Source organism: Pezoporus flaviventris, unplaced genomic scaffold (genome assembly GCF_033815535.1).
Source record: "Pezoporus flaviventris isolate CSIRO_AGI_PZ_B2104156 unplaced genomic scaffold, CSIRO_AGI_Pfla_v1 ptg000001l, whole genome shotgun sequence".
Lineage (NCBI taxonomy): Eukaryota > Metazoa > Chordata > Aves > Psittaciformes > Psittacidae > Pezoporus > Pezoporus flaviventris.
The window spans coordinates 10,756,444-10,782,603 of record NW_026892549.1 but is presented as its reverse complement, the minus strand read 5'-3'; the positions used below and the strand labels follow the sequence as shown (position 1 = coordinate 10,782,603).

The following is a 26,160-nucleotide window of genomic DNA, read 5'->3' as shown; positions in this document are numbered from 1 at the left end:
CAGAACAGACACTTCCACTGATGTTGTCCATTTGGTACTACCCTGTGGCTATGTATTCACAAACAAGTCCGTCAAGCCTGACCTTTCAGTGTTCAGCAGCTTGGGGGGTAAGTGGGAAAAAAATGACAATGGTACTTTACAACAGGAAAAAAGAGGGAGGAGGTGTCCTAGATTTGCACTATTTATAAATGAAGACCTTTATGAAAACTGTTCACATGGGTCTGTCTTTATTATCTTTGAACTCACACTTAGCGTCCCCAAAGGTGAACATTTTCAGAGAACAAACAGGATACACTACACTAAAATACTTCTTCAGCTGTTTTACTGAAAAATCTAAACTCTTCCCAGCAAATTACAATTCAAGCATCAGTAAATAAATACAAACATTTACACGACCTGCCGAAAAGCAACACAGCACGGCTCTGTAAGGCTTTAAATAAAGATGACAGTTAGCTAACTTAAATTTCTTCTTACAGGCATATAAATCAGGAGGGACTTAACTGATGTCATGAAGATTCACCAGAGTGAGGGGTAAAAGAGACTCAGTGAATTAAATTATTGAAGAACTTTATCAAAACCAGGATGAAATTATCTAGGGACCAGAAAGTAACATTGTAATGGTTCCACTGTGACAATGCTGCCGGGTAACATGCCACAGACCTCTGGAGCTGGATTTTAATATAAAAGCATGTTATCAGAGAGCTATTTTTTAACAAGACTTCTCATTTACTGGAGAAGAAATGCTGTCGCTAATAATAATATTAGAATGAGGTATTCCCAAAAGCAGTCACTGACAGGTTAATTCAGCCACTGAAACAAGGTGATGCTATTCTAGATGTCTTTTTGATATGTAAGAGGAATAAAAGAGCTGGTTATAAAAATAAATCTTGAGTGTGTGATTATATGCCAATTCTAAATTAATCACCGATGTTCACAGAAACTTTAGAAAAAGCAGGCTGGCACTTTCAGCCACAGCTCTTGGCTTCAAAAGGGCAACCTCTACCAAGCAAGGGAGCCAGCTGGGAACTCACTAATTACGAGGTTGAAAGGTCTGCCTGGGGAAGGAGACCAGAGTTTTTCAGTCAAAGATGCCAGTACTTACAGGGATACATATGTCAAGTAAGAAATAAAAACTCAAAGGCAGTGTGTCCGGTCCTCACCTGCCAAGGAAACTAATGGACAGAACAAGTCCTGTGGGGATAATGGAGTTCATGTGGAGATGAAGAAATCACAGAGAGAAGCCCCACTTAAAGCTCAGGAATGGCTGAGGAGGAGAGTGGAGGAGGCAGTGAGGGGCAGCTACCAAAGCCCAGCCAAGGGAGCTGCTTCAGAAGATACTAAAACAAGCAATGAAAGATGTGTTGGGCACATGACCTGTAAAGAAGCAGAGCTACTACACAGTGAGGTTGGAGTACAGATTTAAAACAAAGTAGGTAACTGCAAATTACATGAATACATGCTTCAATTCTCATTGAAGTCAATGATGATAACCATGCAGAAACTATCACAGCTGAGAGGAACACATATCTCAAGAAACAAAATGCCAGAAAGAACTGGCATATGAAAATTAATGTGGGGTAGCAAGTTTAAATAAATCAAGGAAGACAAGAACGGTATCATGCAATCAGAAATAATAAATGTCATATCTGTATGTTAAAAAATATCAGAGCAACTAAAAGTCCTTTCTTCTACACTCAGTAGCAGCAGCACAGCTTTAGAACAATTTTTAAGGGAAGAGTAATCAAAGCCAGTGAAGCTAGAAGAGTTTGGGGGAAATATCACATGGGCTTACTACAGGTAAGGCACACTAATCTGACATCTTCCTTAGAGAAAAAAACTCACTTTTGAGAGAAAGGAAATGAAATCTATCTCAGCTGTCTGATTTTGGTAAAGCTTTAACACCATGTCACCTGGGAAGTTATTAGTTAAATTGAAGAAGATGGGGGATTAATACAAAAATTTTAAATTGGCCTGAAACTGCTAGAGGTGGGACAGTAACAGCAACATTAAATGGGGAATGTCAGGCTGGAGGGAAGTTATTAGCATCATTGCTGAGAGACTGGTCTTAGAGCCAGGCTTGGTTAATAATTCACCTGTTATACTGGCACACAAATAGCTATAGTCCTGTTAAAATTTTACTGAAGACAAGAAGCTAAGTGACATCTTCATACACAGAGAACTGGGACGGTGTGGGACAAGAACTGCATGGCACCTTGCCCGCAGTACCAGAGAGAGGTTTCAGTTCAATAGTACAGATCACATATTCAAAGACAAAAAAAACAAAAATCAAAACCCAAAAAAACAACTAAACAAAAACCAAACTCAGCCTTGAGAAACTACAGGGGGGCATCACAAAGATGAAACACCGTGTGATGTGGCTGCAAGATAAAACAGAAGAAAATGCAATCCATGGAAGGTTTTATCTCGAATTTCCCTGCAAGACAGGATACAATTACCAGTGTTTTACAAAGCCCTGCTAAGACCCTCTCTTAGTGTGCACAGATCCAGAACCTTAGTTTCCCAGATTCAAACAGAACAAATACAGAAGAGAAACATCAGGGTGATTGTGAGAATGAAGCTCCCATCTTGCAATAAGAAGCTAAAAGGGTTTGATATGTCTGGAAACAGAATGCTGTGAGGCATGGCTCTCTTATCATTACAGAATAGAGATGTTTTCTCCCTATAAAGTCTGCAGGGAAAGAAAATACCAGGGCAGAGCTTTTAGTACTAACAGAAACTTTAGCAAAGTTGAGACAGGAAAAAAAAATCCATCCACTCAGCCTAGGAATGACAAGGTTTTTCACTAGGAGAGGTTGGGACAGTCCTTTCACCAGTGTAATGCAGATCATTAATGCCAAGGCAGAGTTTAATAATGTTTTCAACAGGTCAGTACAGTTGCCTGCAATTCCTGTGACTAAAACAGAGAAGTAAGTCCTGTGTCCTGTGAAAATACCATGAGCATTTCTCATGTGAACCTGGTTATTCCAGGACAGTGCGATACCTGCACCTCCCCTTTCCCATGGGTGATCACATTAATTTTCTGGCAAACCTTCAATTAGAAGAGTGAACCAACAGACAATTAGCTTAATGAAACCTCGAATTAAATGCAAATTAAATTCAAGACCACTGAAAAAGTGATCTTTGACTGGAAGTAGGTAATGAACTGGGTTTTGTCGTCAGCAGTTGTTAACTGGGTTTAGGTAGTTCTGAAATATCAAAGAAAAGATAAATTGGCTTAAGCAGTGACTCACGTAAAGCTATTAAGATAAACTCTTGGGTTTTATGGCTTGTTACAAAATATAATTTTAAAAAATGCAAACAAATAACAACAGACTTGTTCTTAGTAACTGCCTCTAGATGAAAAATGCTTCTCTTTTTCTACTCGGTGCTAGTAGCTAACACTGCAGCTAACACGGCAGCTAACACTGACTGCCGACAGCTCAGGTACGGGAACCAAGTAAGTCTGGCAGGAAAAAACAGATAGAAGCATCACAGAAGTGGTCTATTCTAGTTTCCATAAAAGCCATTAGGAGTTTTAATCACATGAATTCAATGGGAATATGAAAAAGCTTGCTATTTAATGGGAGAATTTACCTCCTAACAGATTAGGAAAGATAGGTTACTTTTCATGATTTAATTACACTTACACATATCAAATACAATAAAACCAGCAACAGTTTTACATGATAAAACTGAAAAGTGAAGGTCTTCCCTAAGCAAAGTCTAACTACACACAGAGAGTTATACAACATAACTAAAATGAAAATAGATGTGGTTTTTCTTTTCCCAGAAAACTTACTGGAGGGACAGTACTGTAACTGAAGCTACAATTTAAACTGAAGGAGCATATAGCAGGGACCTCTGACAATACTTTTATTTTACTTTAAATAGAATTATAACCTGTTATCTCAGGTTATTCTGGGCTCACCTTGTTCCCTGTAATTCATTCCTGGGAAGCATACTCCTTTCCCTTAGAAGCTTGCAATACAATCCATAGAACATTTCACGTTTGTGTGACTTGGAGACCTGCTCCAAACTTTTGTACTTTTCCCATTTGCAACAGACAAAACCTTTTTGAAAAACTAAATGTTCCTTATTTCATGACTTTAAATACGCTCAAAGGGTGTTGCAAATACTATTGGACACATGTCAGGTAAGCATGTGGAGACTGACTGCCCCTTTCATTATTAATTCAACTGATAAACATTGGTTCTAGCCAAAAAATTATCTTTTTGGTTTTAGAGTCAAACTTCATCTGTTATCCAGTCTGCAAATTAGATCACAATTCAGTCAAAATATGCAAACTTCTGCTATATGAAATGACTGACTATTCTATAGGGAGGTCCATTTCTAGGGCTTTACATATGACTTGGATCAAAGGTCTTGCCTTTGCTGAATAGACAAAAGGGAAATATTATGTAAAGTAATACTACTTTCTTAAAAAAACAGAGCCAATCCCAGGTGTCTTAAAAGTTAATTGGAATTTGCCTTTATTTAATTAAATGATGAGAGTTAGGCCAGAGACACTTGGTTAGAATAACAAAGTAGTTAGTAAAACACTACATGGAAGACAGGACATAAAACTGGTGTTTGCATCTGCTGCCACACAATCAGCCACGGATTTATGGGCACGTTCCAGAAGTGAAGAGCTGCCATAAACCCCACCCGGCTAGGCAACACAGCCGCCAGGCAGCACATAGCAGCTGGAGCACACATCCTAGTACTCACAAAGTACTGATCACCAGTTCAGGCACAGACAATTTACTGTGAATTACGGGGCTTTGGCAGGAAGGAATAAGCCATGCAGAGCCTGGATCCATACCCAAACTTCTCACAACTGAGCTTACAGGGCAGCCTTTTCATATGTGGTGTTGCAAGAATTACTACTGTTCAATGCTGTTCTGCACAGCCAGACATGAAGATGTCGTAATTCCCTTAGTATCATCAGGAACTGAAAGAAAAGAGTCTTACCCGCAGTTTTAAACATATTGCCAATTCAAAAACCAATACCTGTCACACCCTGATTATTCACTTGATTTGATCACAAATGAATTTTCATTCAGGTGCATAGAAGTCAGGTGTACAGAATCAGCGTTGCAAGGTCTCTGCAGTGTAACAGGCAGTGTGACCTGTTAGAAAGGATTTTGTTTTTTTGGTTTTTTTTGTAATCTGTCTAAAATTAATATTTTATTCCAAAACAAGTAAACATTTTAGTTTTATCTGATGGACTTGGGAAATCATCTGTGGAGCCTTTCCTCACTAAGCTCTCAGGTAACTATTGTATGCTACATCAGCGTTGACAGGGTGAAAACAATGGAATCAAGTTAAAAAAAAATAGTATTTGTTCTTCCTCTAGCTGGGATTAATTTCTGAGGTTAGCATGCAGACATGACCCAAATACAACTTGTACTTAGAATTTCCTCTGTGATAACTAACTATGCTGAAAATGCTGCTGTTTGCATACAACTCCTGAGAGGATACTTATTATGCAAAAATGAAGACATCAGAATGCTGATGAAAATCTGCAAGTCATTTATCAAACACTAACCTGAAATGAATATTAAGAAAAAGCTCTTTTATATGCTAATGTTAGTCCAATTCAGTTTAATCATTACTTTTCTTTCTCAGGACTGATGAGTTGTGTACGTACTGTGCACTGTAAGATACAATCTTCCACATCTCATTCTCAAAAAAAACCCAGTTGTTTTGTCAATGGCTGCTCTGGGAACACACAGAATAGAAAATTAATCTTTTCTTATTATTTTACTCACCTGTGAGGCTATCCATAAAGCCTGTTTTGTCTGCCCACCTGCTGATCACTTGGGTAATATCTGGTTTACACGGACCAAGTACTTCCATTCTCTCAACAAGACAAACTATAATTAATTTCTCTGATGGATTTTTTAATGAATATCTATTGCTACTCTAGTTGCTGAAGTATTCACTGCTGTTTGTGTTCCAACAAATATAAATCTGTTTATTTACTCTGCAACTTTACATCCAGCTACTAACTGGGGAAAAGCAACATAAAAAAGAAAAATAATAAATGCCCATACATTTAGAAACATTAGGCTCCAAAGCAGCGGCCTGTTTGTTTGTTTGGGGTTTTTTTTGTTATTTTTATTCTTTTACATCAAAACTTGGTTTTAAAATCTGGATTTAAAACTAGGATTTAACTTGTCAAAGAGGACACCATGTACAAGATGCTTGACATTTCGGCATGAATATTTTGATCCAGGTCCAGATCCCTACTTACAAAGGAGTAATTCCTTAATAACCAGATTAATAGCAGCAAGGATAGTACCACTTGGTTGTCGGAGGAATTATTTACATATACAAATACATGTTCCAGATGGCCACTTGAGAGCACACTGAATGTAAATTAAAGCAACAGACTGGATTTATTTTAAGAAATTTTGAAAATCTGCAGACTCAAAGGGGCATATGTTGGACTTAGTGAGCACTAAGCATTCACCCTAAAACCAAAACCAAAACCAACTGAGGTGCCTCAGGGAAGTTTGGCCACTGCAGCTGCATTACATGAACATATGCACCAAGGAGCACAGGTCTTCTAATACACTGAAGACTGAATGAAAAACCTCAACTCCATGTATTAAATAGAACACTGTATAACAGCATTAGCACATATATATTATTTTCGCCAGTTAAGCAGATATATAATAAGACATTATAAAAATAGCATACGACTACTAGGTCTTTTCAAAGTCTTGCTTAGAAAAGACTGCTAAACCTTAGTATTTTACACCAGTACTCTTTTTTACTTAGATTCTTCAGAAGAATAATGAAAAGATCTTTATGCCTGGTAGTCAATTAGAAAGTTCATGAACCTCATACTGCCACTCTAAAAAAGGAAAAATTCTCATCTTTACTTCGTGAAGTAATAATTTAAAACTAACTTAGAAGAGCATAAAGAACACCTAAGCTCAACAGATGTTTGAATAAATTGTTGAATGTAGACTGACCAGCAGAGCTGACATATTATTTGGTTTAGCATTTCTAATTTCCAAAATTCATACTAATTAATAACAGTTGTCCACTTTTCAAACTCCTGCAGAATTGCCTGGATAAAATCTTTCTGACTATCCAAAAGACATCTACAGTTTTTATCTAATGTGGCATAGGACAATAGCTACATGACTTCATATCTAACCATTTTCATCAAGTAAAACAAATTTCACTATTTTTATTAATGATTGTAAAATACTATTGTCAAGAAAAGGGTTAAAAACATTCAGGAAAAAGTTTTTGTTTCAGAAACAATTAAGACTGTTCAGTGACAACACTGCAATTATATATGAAGTTACTTAGAAAATCCAAATCTTAAAAGTAAGGTTAAGCGAAGCTGAGCTTTTTTGCAGTGGTTACTCTTTGCACCAGAGGTGGATTACTGTTAGAAGTCAACTGATTTCAAACACATAACCAGCAGGTGGGACTCAGGGAAGGCTCTTCCTGTCCATCCCACCAGAAGTTACAAGAAGCACAAATGAATACACAGCAAAGCTGAACTAACCAACAGAGGGCAGCTGACTCACAGGTATATGAAATTCTTATTCCTGACAAAAACAGTGGCAAAACTCTTTTACCACCAATGAAACCCAAACAGATATCAAATCTTTTTACCTGTAATCTGTAGCACTAGGATAGGACAAAGCTTTGCTACTGGAACTAGCATGTTTTCAAATAATAATAATATTTGAGAAAGAAAGAGATAAACCTAAGTTCAAATCAGATGAGTGTTCTGAAACATGCAACTCAAAACTTGTTCAATTAAAATTTTTCACATTTTGCAGAAATTCTCAAGCTAGCCATCTCTGCTATCACTACAAAAGTTGAAGTTTGTATATCATACTTTTTCTTCAACAGTAACTCATATAAGAAAAATCTGTTTTTATAATAAATGCTAGTTATAACCTTAATTAAGGAAAATACACAACAGTAACCTACCAACTAAAACAAACAAACAAACAAAACAACACCCAACAACCAAACTAAAAAACCCTGGTTGTTCTATTGTTTTGACAACAGCATGTGGTTCAATACTGCAGTCAAATTAATTCTCCATTAAAACATAAATAACCATCTTGAGCCTGCTCTTTAAATTATTAAAGTGTAGCTAACATCTGTTTATTGTGAAACCACAAATGAGTCTCATCACTATTAAAATTAGTCTGTAACTCTAGCAAATACATAGACTGCATTTGCCATCAAATGATAATCGATGCTGAGTAAACTTTATTAAGTGCACTAATATTTAATTATCTTTGGTTCTGAGTTTGAACTCCAAAGTCAATCTGGAACATCTGAGACAGTGTTGTGTGCCTCATCTGTCAGTGAATACCAGGACTCACAAAATTCTCCCTTCATAAAGTAATACAAGTTTCCTAGTTAAATTACAATATAGGAAACAGCTGACTCAAAAATAATATAAATTATAGACGGATTAAAAGCCCTCATAACTTTTAATTAAGCAATAAATCATAACAGACTACACAGGACTGCTGATTTATGTACTCCTCAAGTGAGAAGCAGTAAATAAAATCAGACAGGACAGAATATACATCATATCGGAGAAACAGAATCTATCCTTTGGCGTTTCATTCACACATAAAAGTCTGCTCATGTTTAGTTTCTCTACTGGTGCCCATAGCCTGTTAACACATACTTAAAACACAAAAATGTGACACAATTATCTGTAATGATGAAGAATTGGCTGAGTTTGTGCAAACTCATATTTGCGACTCTTTTCTTAGTGTCCCTGCTAAAACAGTGACTTCAGGAGGCAGGGAGAGCCCCAGACACCTGTACAAGGGAGACAGCTTTGATTTCTCCCTTCTTTCCCCAAACCTACATGTGACTAGAATGGATTTCAACTTTTGGAGAACAGTCCTTACAAACAACAGACCTTCCTGACATGGGGGTTGTATTTGACAACTGCTCAGAAAGCTGTAATTGGGTCTTGAAATCCAAAAACTCAAAGTGGTTTATATTCCAGCTAGCAATCTGGTAATGCTGACAATCCCGATGCTGTCACCTAAAAAAGATGCAAAATTCATGTATTCAACTTGCAGTTCAAATGCACACATTTAGCTGATGGCAAGTCTGGCACAATCCTTCCAGTCATGTGTGGAGAGAGCAAGAGGAGTACAGAAGGTCATTTGCACTTTTATTCTGCTGTTTTGGAGGAAGAAACCAATTAAACAACATAAAATAAAAAAAAAAAGAAAAAATCCATTCCTGAATCTATCAGTCGGCTACAGTACATAAAACAAAGCAAACTGAACAAATGATATGGGTACTATTCCGGGCAATGGCCAAAAGAAATGCCTGCACCAGAAAAAATATTAACACTTGTTAAGTATTAATCAATGATAACTGCTGTAGACGGAACACAGCAATATTAAATACTTTAAGAAAGCAAGATGAGGGTTATTTTAAGTACCATAATGCAAGAGGTGCCTGAGTGTTCCTGGGCTTCTCAGTAGCTCTGACAGATGAATTCATATAGGACATCTTCATGAATATGAGAGAGTAATTGGAAATGAAGTTACTGCTCAAACATATTCATAAAGGAGAGTCAGAAAGTAGGAATTTCATGCTCTGAGTGCTTAGGATATATTCACAGCATGCACGTGAGTCAGACCATGCTTAATAAACTCTATTCCTTTTAGAATAAAGACATCCACTGGTATGCAGCCCACCTTAATCTGAGGACACACAGTATCTGCAATACATCTATGAGAAAATTCAGTCTGTCTAAAAGACTCTGCTGTACACTGGAAAAATGAAAAAAAGTGACCAAAATCTTTAATAACCAAGCTAGAGCTGCATACCTGGCAGACAGAACACAGAAGAACTCCACATAGAGGCCTATATGAAACACACCCAGACTTAGATATTTGGCTGACCAAAGGATATATGAGACACTCTGCCCTGCTGAGTGGAAACTCATTTCTTTACTGCAGTCTTTTCATCAGTGCTGGGGCCAGATTGCCATGACATGCTTTTTACAATCTTCTTCCTAGAATAGCCTCACACTGGTTTTTTGACGCTAGGAGATGCTAAATCAGTCCAATGCTGGTACCTAATTTATCGACTCAACTAAACACAACTCAGTCCAACTCAACCTTCATTCAGGCTGGATGATCTGCACTGTGATTCAGGCTGTGCACACAAGCTGCTAGATTGGACAGATCTGGGTGCCTTCTGTTTAATGCACTCCTGTTCAGTGTCTTGCCAGTATCTTGTTGCATTCACACTACAAAAAGTTTTGAAGTAATTATGTGGCAGGTTCTATAGAACTATAAATTACTGTCATTAATTTCATTACTTGACTTAGAATCTATTTCAGAAAAAATTTCCACACTCATGTCTTGTATTATAGCAAACATTATTTTGTAATCCACAAGATAATACTTTAGAAACTAATTCTGTACAGAAAAGAATTATAGAAGACAGTAAAGAAAAGGACAACATGTCCAAATCTTTATTTAAGTTGCCAAAAGCAAGAAAAGGGATACTTCTGTGTAATTAAGACTTTCTGAAGACATGTCATAAAAAACATGATGCCAAATAATGCATCTTCTACCGTAGGAAAAGGTGGAGATGTGCTAACATCTTTTATTCTGAATATTCTTGGGTTTGTTCCAGTTAGAAAAGAAGCTAGGTCCTTATTTTATGCGTTATGAAGCATTTCCCCTTCCTTAACGATTATGAACCTAAAACCAAGAACAAATTACACTGCAAAACTTTGCAGAAAAACATAAAACTTTCTAAAAGGAGTGAGGGACAGGAAAAAAAAAATTACATCTGCTGCTAAAGAATAACCAAAGCATCAATCCTTTGTGTTCTCCTGCTCCTAAGACAAAGACAAGCAAGAGTAAGTTCAGTCTCAGTGTTAGACGCTGTCATGCTGATTTACAACATACAGGGTTTGCTGGTCCTCCAACATGACATATTGTCCACAGGAGATTCAACAGAAACCAAACTCCTTTCCTTAAAAAATGTCACGCAAACCAATTGAACTCCAGTTCCTTAGGTGAAAAGTTGATACTTTCTCCACTGGGCAACCTGACCTTCTATGGCTGATTTTCCATTGAATTCCATCTTCTCTACAGAGAAATAAACAGGACAAAGCACTTCTGGTTTAACTCCTGTCTTTTCTATATTTTTCAGTATGCTATCATATTAAACAATAGATTTATTTTCAACAACAAATGTAGGCACATCTGGAATTTGGTCCAGAAATAAATACAGGTAAATTTTCAGTTCCACAGATGCAAATATATTACTCTTTTACTGCAAAAAGTCCTGTTTTGATACATATTTCATTAAGAACTTGGAAGGGCCTGCAGCAGGCAGAAAAATGTAGTTTAGTTAGCACAAGGCTACTAATTTTTGTGGATTCGGAGTAGTTCTAGGAAAGAGACTGGCATTGTAAGATATTTAATTTCACAAAGTGCAAATGTACTCTCACCATTACAGAAAATACCATTATACTATATATCAAGATACATTATTATTAAAGAGAAGTTTAAAGCAGCTATGTAGAGGAAAAAAAAAAGCCAGGTGAAAAATACTTCTGAGGAAATTGTTTAAACTGCTCAATTTTTTGGAAAGCTAAAGCTTTTCATGACTGGCAATTGTGAAAATATGTTTATATGACTCTTTACTCAACAGAAAAGCTGCAGAAGAAATGAAAATCAAGTGTGGATAGCTACTAAAGCTGAATAAAAAATATATGCTGGGAATTAGAGTAGATGCTACAGGGTTATTATGCCGAAGGACAACATGGGAAATGGCTGTATTTACCTTGGGAAGTGAAGCAGTACCTACCCACACAGTGGATTCTCCAGGCACTTACTTCAGGAAGAAGAGGCAGTGCTCAGAGTACACACATTCGTCTTGCTACTTTTGCTTATTTAATGAACTAAGTTACAGTCACAGGAAAAAAGAAGTAAGGAAACCAAGAGTTTCTTGTTATTTTGTGACAACAAAAATTCTACTGTATTAATGCAGCAGGCAAAAACCCTTTTCATTTTTATGACACTGTAAATCCACACTAGAATCAGAGGACTTTTTTTTTTTTTTTTTTAAATGCTGTAATTCCTTCCTTTAAGGCAGAGTGGGAGGAAATCAGACCTTCTGAAGGTAACACCAAGATTAACAATAGGATTTTTGTTTGCAAAGTTAAGTTGTACACAAAGCAAATGAGTGTTGACAGGCAGACCCAGAGCAAAATATAGGTCATACATGTCCTTGCATGCCACAGAAAGGTATCTTACAAAGCTGATGCTACTGATAACAGCAGTATAGGACTAGGCTCTGAAATAAACTACAGGCAGCTGAAATCTGTGAGACAAAGAGATTTTTAGCACCTCAAGAAAGTTCAGTGACATTTTTGAAAATTAGAAATCTTATAAAAAGAAGTGCTTTACAAGGAGTTAATTATAGCTAATACATTATTAATAATATTCTTGAAAAACAGATTCTGATACTGAGATGCAAGGATTATACATGCAACTCACTATCCATAGATTGTGATACAGCTCACATCCATGAGCTAATTCAGTGACAGCAATGACAGACACTGGGTTCAAACTTCTAACACAGGAGCCTAACAGTTTTGAAAACACTTCATACAGCGTGTATATGCATACATACGTAGGTATAAAAGATATAGTTACACAAGGGAATAGTACAACCAAGTACTACAGCAAAACAAAGCATGAAAATGAACTCTTTTATAGTCAGACACAATCACAATTAAGAGAATAAATACTATTTTAATAATTTCCAATCAGAGAGGTGACAAAGATAAATGAAAGATTGCAAGTATTTTGTGTTCAGCAAGTTAAGGACAAGAACATAAATTGAAGGAAGGAAAACAGGTGAAGTACAGTAGTGTTACATGTTGCTTATTCAGAAACTTTATTGTATACAAAATTATGGCTCTCAGAACTGTTACAGACCTAAAAAAAAAAAAAAATGGATCTTGTTTCATACCATTGTCCTGTGATAAGCCATGTCACACTGCTCTTCCTTAGGCAAAGTTCCTTTGACACAGTCTAAGGGCATTTCTGGATAATGGAGACTTAGACTGGCAAATGTGAGCCAAAAATTGCCCAGAGAAATGGCTACTGAATGCAAGCAAGTCTGTGTTGGTTTTCTTTGGGGTGGTTTGTTTTTTTGTGGTTTTTTTTTTTTTTGGAAATGGTAAAAGCCTTTTCTTTAACAAAAAGAAACAGAAGACCTTTCTGAACAGGCCTTTCCTAAAATTACAGATTAGAAAAGGGGAAAGAACACACAACCCTCCTCTCCACCTCTAGCCCAAGCCCAGCCTTGCCTCACAAGAGATCGTGACTTCAACAGTTAACAGCACTCCAAGCCCAGCCAATCTTATCCATTCTAATGGTGAGGTTTTAAAGCCTGTAATTTTGTAAGATTTTCACTTACGAAAAGGAATCTGAAATATTTTTTTTGCTGATTAAAACAAAAAAAAAATGTTTTCTCTGAAGTGCAAGGACTAAACGAGTCAATTTCTACAAAAAAGTTACAAGAAATTCATACATCACACCTGCATCTGAGAGATCTGATCTGTAAATCCACTGCCTTCCTTTTCCCTTTCATTAAACTTCTGTATGCAATTTCAGGAAAAATACTTGCAATCATAATGTGCAAGGTGTCTGTATTTCTCATATTCTAGAGTGAACACTGGAAAATGTCATTAAGAATAAAATATTCATTTTCAAGAAAGCAGTAAGTTTAAATTTCAAAACTATTACATTTTTTTTCCTTCTATGCCTGCTGTTACAAATGCTCTCAATCCTTTAAAAATGCTTGTTTAAATATATACAGTGTATATATAAAGGGAATAAACTACTTGCTATGATATTTGTTCTTTAGCAGGACTGGGTAAGAGAGAGGGAGAGGAAGGAGAAGGAGGGAGAATCTTGACAAGAATATATATTACAGCAATCAATAAAAAAATAATCCTTGGAATTCTTGAGTCTTTAAAAAAGATGCATTTTCTTGTTGTAATCATAAAAACCTATAAAAGAATATTCAAGCAATAAACCCCCCGTAATTCATATTTAACCTTTCATCATGTAGAACTACATATTAAATAGCTTAGAAACTGCATGCTGTGTAAGTGCACTCAAATAAGAGTAGAAATAGAAAAATGTAAATGCTACTTCTCTTTTAACATGCATTGCACAGCCAAGAACATCTGCCAGCTGACCCCATAATCCAATTGGCTCTTCAGAAGCAATCATATCCTTATACAAGGGTTTCAGTGCTCCTACATGCAATACCTATTTTCTTTAAGAGATAGAGCAAAAGGTAGTTAGCCAACTCTTCAATGATTTTCAGAGGTACAAAACGAAGGTAATTCAACATACGACATGGATCTGCACTAAAATACTGTCATCTCTTCCCCCAGATATTGTAATTAATCTTTTAATTTCACAGGGCAATAACACAGAGGAAGTTTAAGGCTGCAGTGACTATATCAGTACACCAAGTGCATACAGCCTATGCAAACTGTTTGTCACTTAGAAAATAATGAAACCTAGAATAAAATCTGTAAGGGCACAACTTAGCTCATCACCTATAATGAGAAAAAAACACATAAAATCTGAATTAACTTTCCTAACTCTGATTTTACATCTCACAACAACTGCAAAAGAAGTGAACTGCTTGACAGGCTCTACAGGCTGGGGTGGGGAGAATGACATCTGAAAGAACAGCTTCAAGATCAGAAAAGCCGAAACACCTGTGGAACCAAAACCTTTGTGGAATTAAGAGTATAAACTCCATGGAATGTCATGCAATAATAAGATATGTCATTATCTCTGTATGAAACTAAACTTTTGCTAAAAAGTTCTGTTCTAAATACACAAGCAAGCTGTACGACTGTCAAGCTGAACTGACTCTAGGAGGATAGGCTTGTTTATGTGACTCAAATAATCACTTATATCATCAGATCAATTGTTTTGATCATGCAAATTGCCCCTCTCTCCAAAGCAGTAGCTAACATATCTGTATCAGCAGGGCCTCAGACATGGTGGAAAATTGGTAAGAGAGAATTGCTGTAACAGTGTTTCAAGTAATGCTCTGTCTAGTTAAATTTATGTCAAATATCTGAAAGGCATTAAAAAAAACAGCAAAAAAAAAAGCCATACAGGGGTCTGCCAAGAGGCCTAGAAAACACCCTTCACAAGAACAGGGTAAAAAGATGATTTGGCTTAATGAAAAAAAGACACAAACTGACTGAGGGCTTTAATTGTAAGACACTAGAAAATGGAGAGTTTGCCAAAGCAACTGATTAAGCAATGTCAATACCCAAGCTCAGAAGCAATAATTAAAAAGCAAAACAAAAAAACAAAAACAAAAACCAGAAACAATCCCACCCCCTCCAAAAAAAAAAAGAAAAAAAGAAAAAAAGAAATAAAGAAAAAAAGAAACCCATCAAAACCTAAAAATACAATAGAAAAAAATAAGGTACATGGAGGAGTTTATTATTTGTTCTGAATTTATGTAATATCTTTATAAAATGCGAAAACCACAATATAGCACAGTAGCCAGTGAAAGAGCAAATCTCAGCACCAAGGTGATTTAGCTTTTCCCATGCCTGACAGCAAACAGAAGCAAATATTTTACAGCAGGTATTTCACTAAGATTATATAAAAATAACTAAGATGTCATATATTTGTATGTGAAGAATCTATAGAGCTCTGCTTTAGGTTTTAAACACCGCCCAGACCAAAGGAAACAGAAGACATTCTGCCTTGCAGTGGATTAATAGTATGTGTCCATCTTAGCTAATCAGCAGTGGGATAGCTAATTTAGTTTACCATCTGGGTAGGCAACTTGTGCATGCTGCAATGTGCCTAAAGACCTCAGTGTGTTTAAATCTGTGCTGGAAGTCAAAGTCCAGTGGGTGCAGAGCAAAACTTTTTCTGAACTGTGCAAAAGATTTTGAGAAGTGCTTGAGGAGGCAAGGAATAGAATATTAATACAATATGTGTATATTTGTGCATACCTAATTGTACATATGTTTTTACACGTATGTATATACACACATTTTTCTTATTAGCACAACAATTTCTTCTTACTTTAAAAGCTCTGAAAATATATAGCATCTGATCCAATCCTATAAATCTAAATTGTAAACAGGTAATCCATTTGTGCACTAAACCAGCTAGAAATAGAACCCAAACCCACATACAAAGAAACAAAAAAGCCCCCAAACCCACCCAAACAAAAAAAAAAAGCACTTGGAAAAACAAAGTCACAAATCTAAAGAAACAGACCTCAATGTACTTGTGTCACTATTTGAGCCTGCAATAGAAAGCCCTCTAACGAATTCAGTGGGTTTTGTATCAAGACATGTTCCCAACAAAGTGGCAAAACCCACCAACTAACTTTATATTAATACCAGCCACAGCACTTTACAAGCACAGTGCACCAATAAACCGTACAAAGACATAATTTCTAAGTTTAAACAACTTCTTTCCTTTAATATCTTCTGAAAGGCTTTTGAAACTAGCAAATTTAATGTGTATGGGAATAGGTAACACTTTATAGCAGTAAGTTTGCTTTTAATGGAAGTAGTCTGCTGTGTCTATGGGTAAAAACCCCAGTATCTTTTCATTACAAAGGAGCTTATTGTTACCATACAACTTACTGAGGGATTTGATTTTGCCTCTTTGGTGATCTGTCTGATCTATTAAGAAAAGCACTGAAGTATGGACAACATACACTTTATTGCAGTTTTATATTTTTGTAGTCCCTGCTGCTTCTGTTAGGCTACTGCCTATGAATTTCAAATAGTAATAAGGAAAAAGAAAAGTATTTACCAAGTTTCTCACCAAAAAAAAAAAAAAAGGAAAAAAAGGAAAAAAAGGAAAGTGAAAAAAATGAGGCAAGTTGAGAATCAGGCGTTAGAAGTGGTGCTGCAACTCGGGACAGGACTGCTGCAGCAGTCAAATTCTGCTGTTACATGAGCATCTCCCCCCCTCAATCCTCAAGAAGTTTGAGGACTGCCTACAAAATCTAACACACGGTGTGATCCCAAAGATAATTCCTATTTTTAATTTCTTCACCAACACAGCACCTTTCCATCACAATTGAAAAATACAGTAAGTACAGACAGAATTCTGTTGGCTATTTAATGCTGCTCACCTGATTCTTGAGATCCAGCTTTGGGCAGGGACGACCTCCATTGTAAGGCTTCTCCTTGAGCCACTTGTATCGGACTTTCACCCCCGGTCCACAAGAAGAGCTGCAAGGGGACCAGCTGGACCAATCGCTTAATTTGCAATCAAATGGGCAGGGGACTGTGCAAGATTCTTCAATGTAACCTAAACCAAAAATTTAAGAAAGGTTTTAATCACCTCAGCTAATGAATTCTGATCCTCTGTTGTCTCACGGCAATCTGTGTAATCAACACAAAATGAGAACTTCTGAAAGAGGAGACATTTGGCAGGCTGACAACACCTTCCTAACACAAGATTATGGTATTATTATTTGTAAAGAACAGCAGTGACTAAATCTAATTTCTACTTGGTTTAGTCCAATAAAGGCTGTGATAAAACTGACTGATATAAAGGACTCACACTTGCCAAAGTATTTGTCGTGAAGCTGGTGGTCATCAACAGGTAGTAATTATCTTCCCTATGAGATTGTAGCCATAAGGCTAGCTATCTCCAGAGCCAGCATAGGCAGGGAGTCAGAGGCTCTCTTCCCATCTGACAGAACCAGGGGTTGCACTGTGCTGTTAGCAGCTCGCACACATGTGTGAGGGACCTGCCTGCAGCCTGCCAGCTGGAGCAGCGCCGAATTCTTAAGTTTAAAATTTTCTCTTTTCCTTTTTTTGTGTTGGAAGGGAACTTAAAGATCATCTGGTTCCATCCCCCCTGCCATGGGCAGGGACACCTTCCACTAGACCAGGTTGCTCAAAGCCCTATCCAACCCTGAACACTTCCAGGGATGGATGAGGCAGCCACAACTTCTCTGGGCAACCTGTTCCAGTGCCTCACCACACACAGAGTGAAGAACTTCTTCCTTATATCTAATCTAAATCTATCCTCTTCTACTTTAAAGCCATTACCCCTTGTCCTATCATTACTTGCTCTTACAGAAAGTCCCTTTACAACATTCTTCTAGGCCACTTTAAGTACTGGAAGATTTAATTCTGGGGAGAAGCAGATGAAACCTGCTTCCCACTTCTTTCTGGTAGTTCTCTTTATACAACTGTTTTGCCTATTCTAGGCTTCATAAACGGCATTTTGATGCCTTTTTTCACCTTAACCCAGCTTGAAATATAAGTCCTTCCAAGATCATAGTCTCTTAAAATCAGAATTCCAGACATCTGAAGGACCAACACCTTGTCAAATTAAAATCCAACAGGGTTACTCCGGGAAAAAACAAGGCACAACCCCACAGCTGTTTTAGGAGCTGGCATATGGGAAAAGAGATTTTGCAGAGCCCAGTACTGGCCATGGAGCTCCTGGTGGGCAGAAAGGCAGTGGAGGGCCACCAAACCCTAGGGGCCTCTGGGAAATTACTGGCACCAGTCTCAGGCTGGCAGTCTGGAACAACTTCTGCATCTTCCTGCCTACCATGCTGCATTTGTTCTCCTTGAGTTTCTATTATCTGCTTGTCATCTCTGTATGTACTATTTTAATTTAAACAAAAAAGAGATTTCATGTTAGACCATGAAAGTCAGTGGCTGCTAAGATCAGCCTTTATTAAAGGCAGCTTCGGCCCTCTGATAGCGCTGGAAACTATGGTCATGGAAATAACTGAATTTCATCCCTACCGTATTTCTGATGTTTTTCATTTTTATGCCTTCTTTCTGTTTGCTTTTCATCGCATAAACACTCCTTCTACATTCCTTACCTACAGAATACCAAATTAGCTCATTCAATTACTCTTTCATGAAGAGTTTCCCCACTCTATCAAGGTGACAGTCACTGCAGCAGAGAGGGAAAAAAAACCCCAAATAAACCCCAAAGACCAGAAAAACCCAACACAGAAGCAACTGCCCTCTAAAACTCCCAGACAATAACCCCAAAAAACTGGGAAACACTAAGGCTGAGACACAAGGATTATTCCAGCCTGGAGCTGTATTTACTGACTTTGCCATACCTGAATCTGCAGCTTACTCCAAACCAGGACTGTGTTACATCTTGAGCATTGACCCATGGCAGCAGTATGCTGCTTCTGTCCTGGTCTTCACATTGAAGTCAGCATCAAGAAAGGTTTCAGACTAATTTAGGTATCCCCTACCAGAAAACATCCTTTTCCTAGAAGAAGCACAACAAATACTGCTGTTTTTCTAAACAGTGCCTTAAAAATGCTAGAAACAACAGTTCCCTTCTTCAGTTCACCGATGATGTATTTCTTCTCTTTTTTTTCCTTCATGATGGTACTGTTCCCTCTTCCTTTACAGAGGCCACCCTGCACCCTGATGGCTGCAATCATTTCCCCAGTAATTCATGCTGTAACTCTTCCCTAAAGCTGCAGACCTGTCCCCATATGGTGTTCTGATTTTTCTTTGATACCTTTTATCTCCATGTTTTGCATTGCCTTTTCATTTGCAGCTCCAAAGCCACCAGAATCGGGTATCTTAATTATTTAATACATATTTAATATACCACAAGAAATCAAGGGGAGGGGGGAGGGGTGGGAAGAGAGAGGAAATTAGAGAAAACTGAGGTCTGACCGAAGTTGTAGTATTATAGAGGGTTTCCACTTTCAGGATGGCTGGCATGCATAGAATCCACTCCACCATGGTTCCCTATGCGACACACCCTGCTATCCTAGAGGAGCAATGGAGGGTGGAGCAGAGCGGAAACACCGCAGCCTGTTGTACTCCCTGCAGGATTGGAAACTTGATGGTACCATGCAGTTGATAAGCTGCAAAGCAGCTGTCAAATGGAAACTATAAGAGGTCAGTTGCTAAGCCAACAACTGTGGGAAAATCATAGAATCATAGAATGGTTTGGGTTGGAAAGGACCTTAAGATTATCTAGTTCCAACCCTCTGCCATGAGGACTAGACCATGTCGTCCAAGGTGCTGTCTAACCTGGCCCTGAACACTGCCAGGGATGGAGCATTCACCACTTCTTTGGGCACCCTGTCCCAGTGCCTCACCACCCTCACAGTAAAGAACTTCTTCCTTATATCCATCCTGAACTTCCCTTGTTGAAGTTTAAGCCCATTATGCCTTGTCCTATCACTTTCCTTAGGTGAACCTTGCTCATTATAATCTCATTATAATACACCTCCATTTCAAAGTTAGCCACCTCCAAGGCACAACCACCCCTCACTGAGCATGTGCTTTGTATTTTTTATTGGCTATATCTTTAAACAAGAAGTGACAGAATTTTACACCAATCAATAATAATGTATGACTAGAGTCACTCAAGCTCTACCAGAAAACATAAAAGTGAATGAGAGACCGGGAGAGACAGGGCAGACTCCATCGTTAACTTCTGGGATCAGTTGATGGCCTAAACCTGTTTCCTCCACCACAGGTATGCCTATTGTGTAAGAACTTTATCTTATGCATGTTAAATAACTAACTCACACTAGCTGTTTTTAGTGATTATAGTCTGGTTGTGTATCACTTCAGGCTTGTTTTTGCAGACAGTCTCTATCACCAGCGATCACAAACATTATTTGGTCATGTTTCTATATTAATAGTGTGATTCCATAGACTATTAGCGTTGGTCCTTCATGGGCACTAGCATTCGCCTTCACCAGGTAACATATTCAAATAAAGCGGGAAGAACTGCTGAGGGGTCCCCTCTACGCTGCTAGCATGTTTCCCTGAACTAGTCAGTCAAATCACCAGATCCCGCAGGACTGTTCAGTGAAGGGTCCCTATAACGGGATGCTGACAGACTGGCCAGGCACAAGGGTCTCAGTTTTCCCGGGGAGCTGACAGACAGTTGACAAAATCTCCCTGCCTTTCACATGACACTGACTCGATCCATCACCATGGTGCTTGCATATATTTCAACTTTGCATGCTTTGTATTCTCATCTAGGTGAGGTTATAGCCATGCACACACATGCACAAATATTTCCAAAACACATTTGCTATTTTTCCCAAAATGAAACTCCCAAATATCCCACTAATATTCTACTCCACCTGCTTAGGTTGCCACTCAAAGCAATTCATAATACATTATGATAAGTAAAAGAAATTTTGTCATGATAGATTTATGAGAGGCATTTCCTAGGCAGTTCTCCAAAGGGTTCTGTTCCACCACCGTATGAAATATCACTTTTTCTTGGGTTGTGTGACAGCCTAGGTAATTAACTCTCAACAGAAACAAAGAAAGTGCCTTGTTTCAAAGTAGAATTAGACAGAGGGGTTATCAACTTATCAGTGAAGGCAAAATGGGCTAAGCCATTGACAATTCAAGACCTACCTCTACAGGAAAAAAAAATATAAGAAAAAAAAAAAAAAAGAAATATAATACAAAAAAAATCATAAAGAAGAGGAAGGAAAAGTTATAATATACAAAACTAAAGAAGCCTATTGTATTCCATCCCTGGGAGATCTCTCAGCAGACCACAGAATTTCTAAAGGTGTCCTGTTGCTAAGAGGCCAGTTCATTACCTTTTGAGTTTCCTCACCCATATTTCTAAATTACATTAAGTATAAACAAATAATGTCCAGCTAACAAAGCATTAAATTACCATACTGCCCAGAGGAAGCCAATTTTCCATATCGAATAATGCTTCAGAATCAAAATGGGAACATAACTTACTTTCAAGCTCTTCTCACAGGCTGCCATTACTTCTTCTGTGAACAACTTGAGGGTAATTCTACACTGAGATACCCAAGGATCAAAGTTTTCATTCAATAAAAATTCGCCTCCAAAAGTCTTTCTGTGATGTATCCCCTCTGCTCAGATAGGGGATGCCTTTATGGATATCTTTTTATGAGAACTAGTAAATAATGTTGTACTCAGCTCAACCATTGCCCATGAGAACAGGATGTGGGATTTTTTTTTTTTCTGTAGGAGCCAAGCAATGGCTTGCCATTGTCTGGGGGCTGAAAAGACACACAATATTCCTAGCATTAGCATGCCTAGAAAACTTGTAACAAAGGAGATATCCTATTAAAAGCAACGTATTAACAAAGAATTCTACATTCAGGGTATTACCCAGAGAAATAATTCTTACCATAACAGAATATGAATAAAGGATATAACATAAACACATTTCTGAGTCACTGTCGCTCAGCCTGGGGAGACTAGCTTAAGGTTGAGTTTATGCAGCTGCTTTTGTCAGTGTCATCCTGAAACATCTCACTCATTCTTCATTTTTCTTTCCTCTGCAGAACCTGGTACCAAAAAGCTGAGTTTCCAAGATATTATACGGAAAAAGATGTCCTCTTCTTCCCAGCCATATTCAGCCTGTTTTCTATGTGTTCTTATATTATTACTTGAAGCTTCCTTTAACTTCTTTTGTTCCTCAAAATTTCAACTACCGTTAAAATAAACCCCATTCAATTTAGAAACAACATAGAAGAGCCTCTGTCCTATCTGAACCAAGAGCAGGCTCCCGAACACCACAGATTTGGAGCTACACACAAGATGTCACAGGAGATAGTAATAGAAACACCAGCGCATGGCATATTTAAGCAGGCACTTTGAAATATACTACTGGGAATAGTCCTGAATTGGCAGCAAAAATGAGCTGGATGATCAAATAAGCCTTTTCAATGTTTAAGAGCTACTGTGTTATTACTGAGGCACTGCCAACATAATGGATGAACAAATGCATTTACCTAGGCTGCACAGCTCATTTTACTATTATTTATTCATTTAGAACAATGTGTTTGCTGCTCTACAAGCCACAAATGGAATCTCTTCCTTAAAAAGTCTCTAATAAACAAAGCACCCACAGTTTACACAGGATGTACTGGGAAGGCTCAAACACACATGTAGCACCACACTTTGCTACTTGTCTCGTTTCTTCTGTGCAGCCCAAGAGACAAAGCAATAGCAGGCAGATGAATAAAGTGAGGAAGATGGTCTGGTAGGCGTCAGTGGTTATGGCTCAAATACACAGTATAAAGACTGTTGTCTCATTTTTTTGCTGTTTAACCCAAAAGAGCCATAACAATAGGAGGCAGCTGAATGATGGGCTGGTAGGTGTCAGCGCAGAAGCACAAACAGGTTGTGGGTTGCACTGCAGAACTGGAGGGAATTTTTTGCAGTAGCACAATTTCTTTCCCATCTACACAAGATGCCATACACACCACATCAGGCACAGCCAGCAAGGGGCTACAGTGTCCTTCCATGTCCCTCTGTATTTGCAAATGGATTGTGGTGGGAGAAGCAGGCAATTAGTAGGCTTACAAGCTAAGACACAGGTTTCCACCTGATTGCTGCACTTCCAAATGATAAATTTGCTGCAGGTGTAAGGTGTGCACACAGCGTTAAACAACAGCGCCAACAGGATTTGAAGAGGCTGACTTAAAAGTGATTTGAAAATAAATATTTCTCTAGCAGCTTTGGAAACAGATGCACGTCTAATTGAATTGGCATTAAAGTCATTTGTATCATCTCTAACATATTTCACCGTTTCAATTAACAAACTTCTAGTGGTTCTACTGTTTTTAGTAAACCTTGAGGTGCTTCATAATACTCAAGGTCATTACTATGAGAGGAACAATTCTGTGCATCACTGCAACCACCCCTGGTGGTAATGCTACTAATTTCCCTTGAAGTCTATAGGATAAAAGAGATCACCCTTCAAGAAACAAGTGAGCAGCATAGTGGACAGTGACACAGAAGAAATGTTTTTAATCACACAGGCTAAAAGTAAAAGGGGAAAAGATGATTCATTTTGCAATTAATATTCATTTGGTTACTGACTGTGAAATACATAGAATAACACCAGTAAATCCATGCACTGCTGAAACTCCAATAGCTAAAGACTTTATAAAGCAGACCTAGCGGACCATGGCACTCAGTGAGCCAGATTCTGTTCAGCTGAATCTTTGGGATCTCCTACAAAGCAAACCTCGTGTTTTACTTCAGGCTAAAACTTAGAATCAAGCATTGAAAGCAGTTAAGAGATTAACTCCACCAGCTGATCATAGTTCTAAAGCAAGGGCTTTCCCAATGTGCTGCTGATAAGGCAGCCACCAGCCATGGGCCTGCATACAAGAAGAGCACCTCCCCCTAAGAAATTCAGGTCCGAACATTTAAATCATCCTTCAAAGGAGAACATTATTAACTGAAGGACACTAAGCACAATAAGTCTGGGAGTCAAAGTTGCTAACAACTTCGGCTGCATCTGAAAAGGATGTAATAATGCCATGGAACAAGTGTTCAACTGTTTGGGGGTTTTGTTTGTTTGTTTTTATTTTTGTTGGGTTTTGCTGTTTTTTTTTTAATATGAAAGGATTTGAGAGATTTTGTGCATTATTAGTTTGGTAGCTGTGAAATTTAAGAGATAATCTAATGAATACATTCAGTAAATGCACAAGCAAAAAAAAAAAAACCCAGAAAAAAAGCCTTTCACATCAAACATTTTGCAAAGCTCAAATAATTGACCCTTAGCTAAATTATTCCACTTGCTTTTCTCAACAAAGAGGCACATGGTCTCATTATCTCATAGCAGACTGATTATAGATTCTAAATAGACCAGAGAGGACTTGCAAAAAACATTGGTAAGTTTAACACATTATTGTTATTGAAATTCATCCAAAGGTTGGTTTTATTGCTCAATTTCACAGTCTCTATAAATCCTGATGAGGCAGTTGTGTTGATGCTGACTTTGCGTTATGATTCCTAATTTCTTTTGATTTTACATTATGTTTTCTTCCTTAAAGAATTTGCAAGCTTACACTTTGTGTTATATATGACTATAATAGCTGATATGTTTAATATTTTAACTAAACATGGAAAGCTCTACTAATTAGCACCCTCCTTGCAACAGATTGCAGAATAAGCTGAGAACTCTTCTGGAGAAAAGAGACTTGCCTGCTGCCTTCTGAGTCTAAATAAATAGTGCAAATAAATAGGACATCACAGCGGGCATTCCTCTCACAGAGAACTCTGGACACACAGAGGCAGAAATCCACTGCACAAATGTGTCTAGGCTCCAAAAAAACAGCTGTGGAAATGATTCCCACTCCTCATAGGGCTCCACCCCAGTGGGTGCTTGGGCTGGCTGCTTGGGAGCCCTGATATCTTACGGAAGTCCTTACTCAAATCAAAAATCATCTGCAGGGCTCAACAGCAGTTAGGATAGTAGCTCAGCTGTGGTTTTACATATACTTTGCTCATTACCCGGCCACTGGGAAAATCATCTACTTTGTTCAAACAAAACTGAGCTGCTTTTTATCTTTACCAGTGTCATCATCCTCTGTATATTGGGAAAGAAACTCAGCCCACTGTACTTTATTATGAATTATTTAGCATACATTCTTCAGGCTACTCAATTCATAATAAAAGCAGATTTTAAAACAAGCCTGAGATAGTGTTTATTTTTTATTATTATTGTGAGATTTATAGAATAAACCAAGACTTTTTTCTTCAGGGTTGAACACACTTCTGCAATATATCACAAGGACAAAATTAAATGGTCCAGACCATCAAATTCCTCTCTTTCTCCTACATCTTACTTCTCTCAGTGGCCCAACTGCACAGTAGCTCCGAAAATAGATGTGCATTGCAGAGTGCTCTGAAGATCAATATAGACTTGGGCAATTTGGACCAGGCAGGAAGCATCTTCCAGAGCCACGGGCCCATCACTGAGAGAAAGCTGCTGCCAAATGTCACTAAAAATATCTACCCCCATCAGTAAATCATATATGGCCTGAAGGTCAATGGTTTCAGGCTCTGCTGGAGCACACTAAGAAACTCCATTGCAGAGCTTGGGGCCTCTCCGTAGACAGCATCTTTCTGCCAGTTTCTAAAGATACAATGTTAGACACTGTCAGCACAATATGCCACCTCATTTCAGCTGCCAAGCTGCAACCCCAAGACACAGACAAGCCTCATTTAGACAACTTCCCTTAGACAACAACGTGACAGTTTCCATTTTACAGAATGGGGAATGCTGATGCATGTCCTCGTATCCTGATAATCAGCATGTATTA

General features: G+C 37.9%; 1 protein-coding gene across 4 annotated transcripts in view; it reads right to left on the bottom strand.

Moving 5' to 3' along the window:
• Nucleotides 1-26,160, bottom strand: part of THSD7B (thrombospondin type 1 domain containing 7B) — a 285,500-nt gene that overhangs the window by 63,432 nt on the left and 195,908 nt on the right. For all 4 annotated transcript variants that reach the window (XM_061444781.1, XM_061444804.1, XM_061444797.1 and 1 more), the window contains one exon: nt 17,206-17,384. In XM_061444781.1, the coding sequence (XP_061300765.1) occupies nt 17,206-17,384 (179 nt within the window). The remainder of the gene's footprint in view (nt 1-17,205; nt 17,385-26,160) is intronic.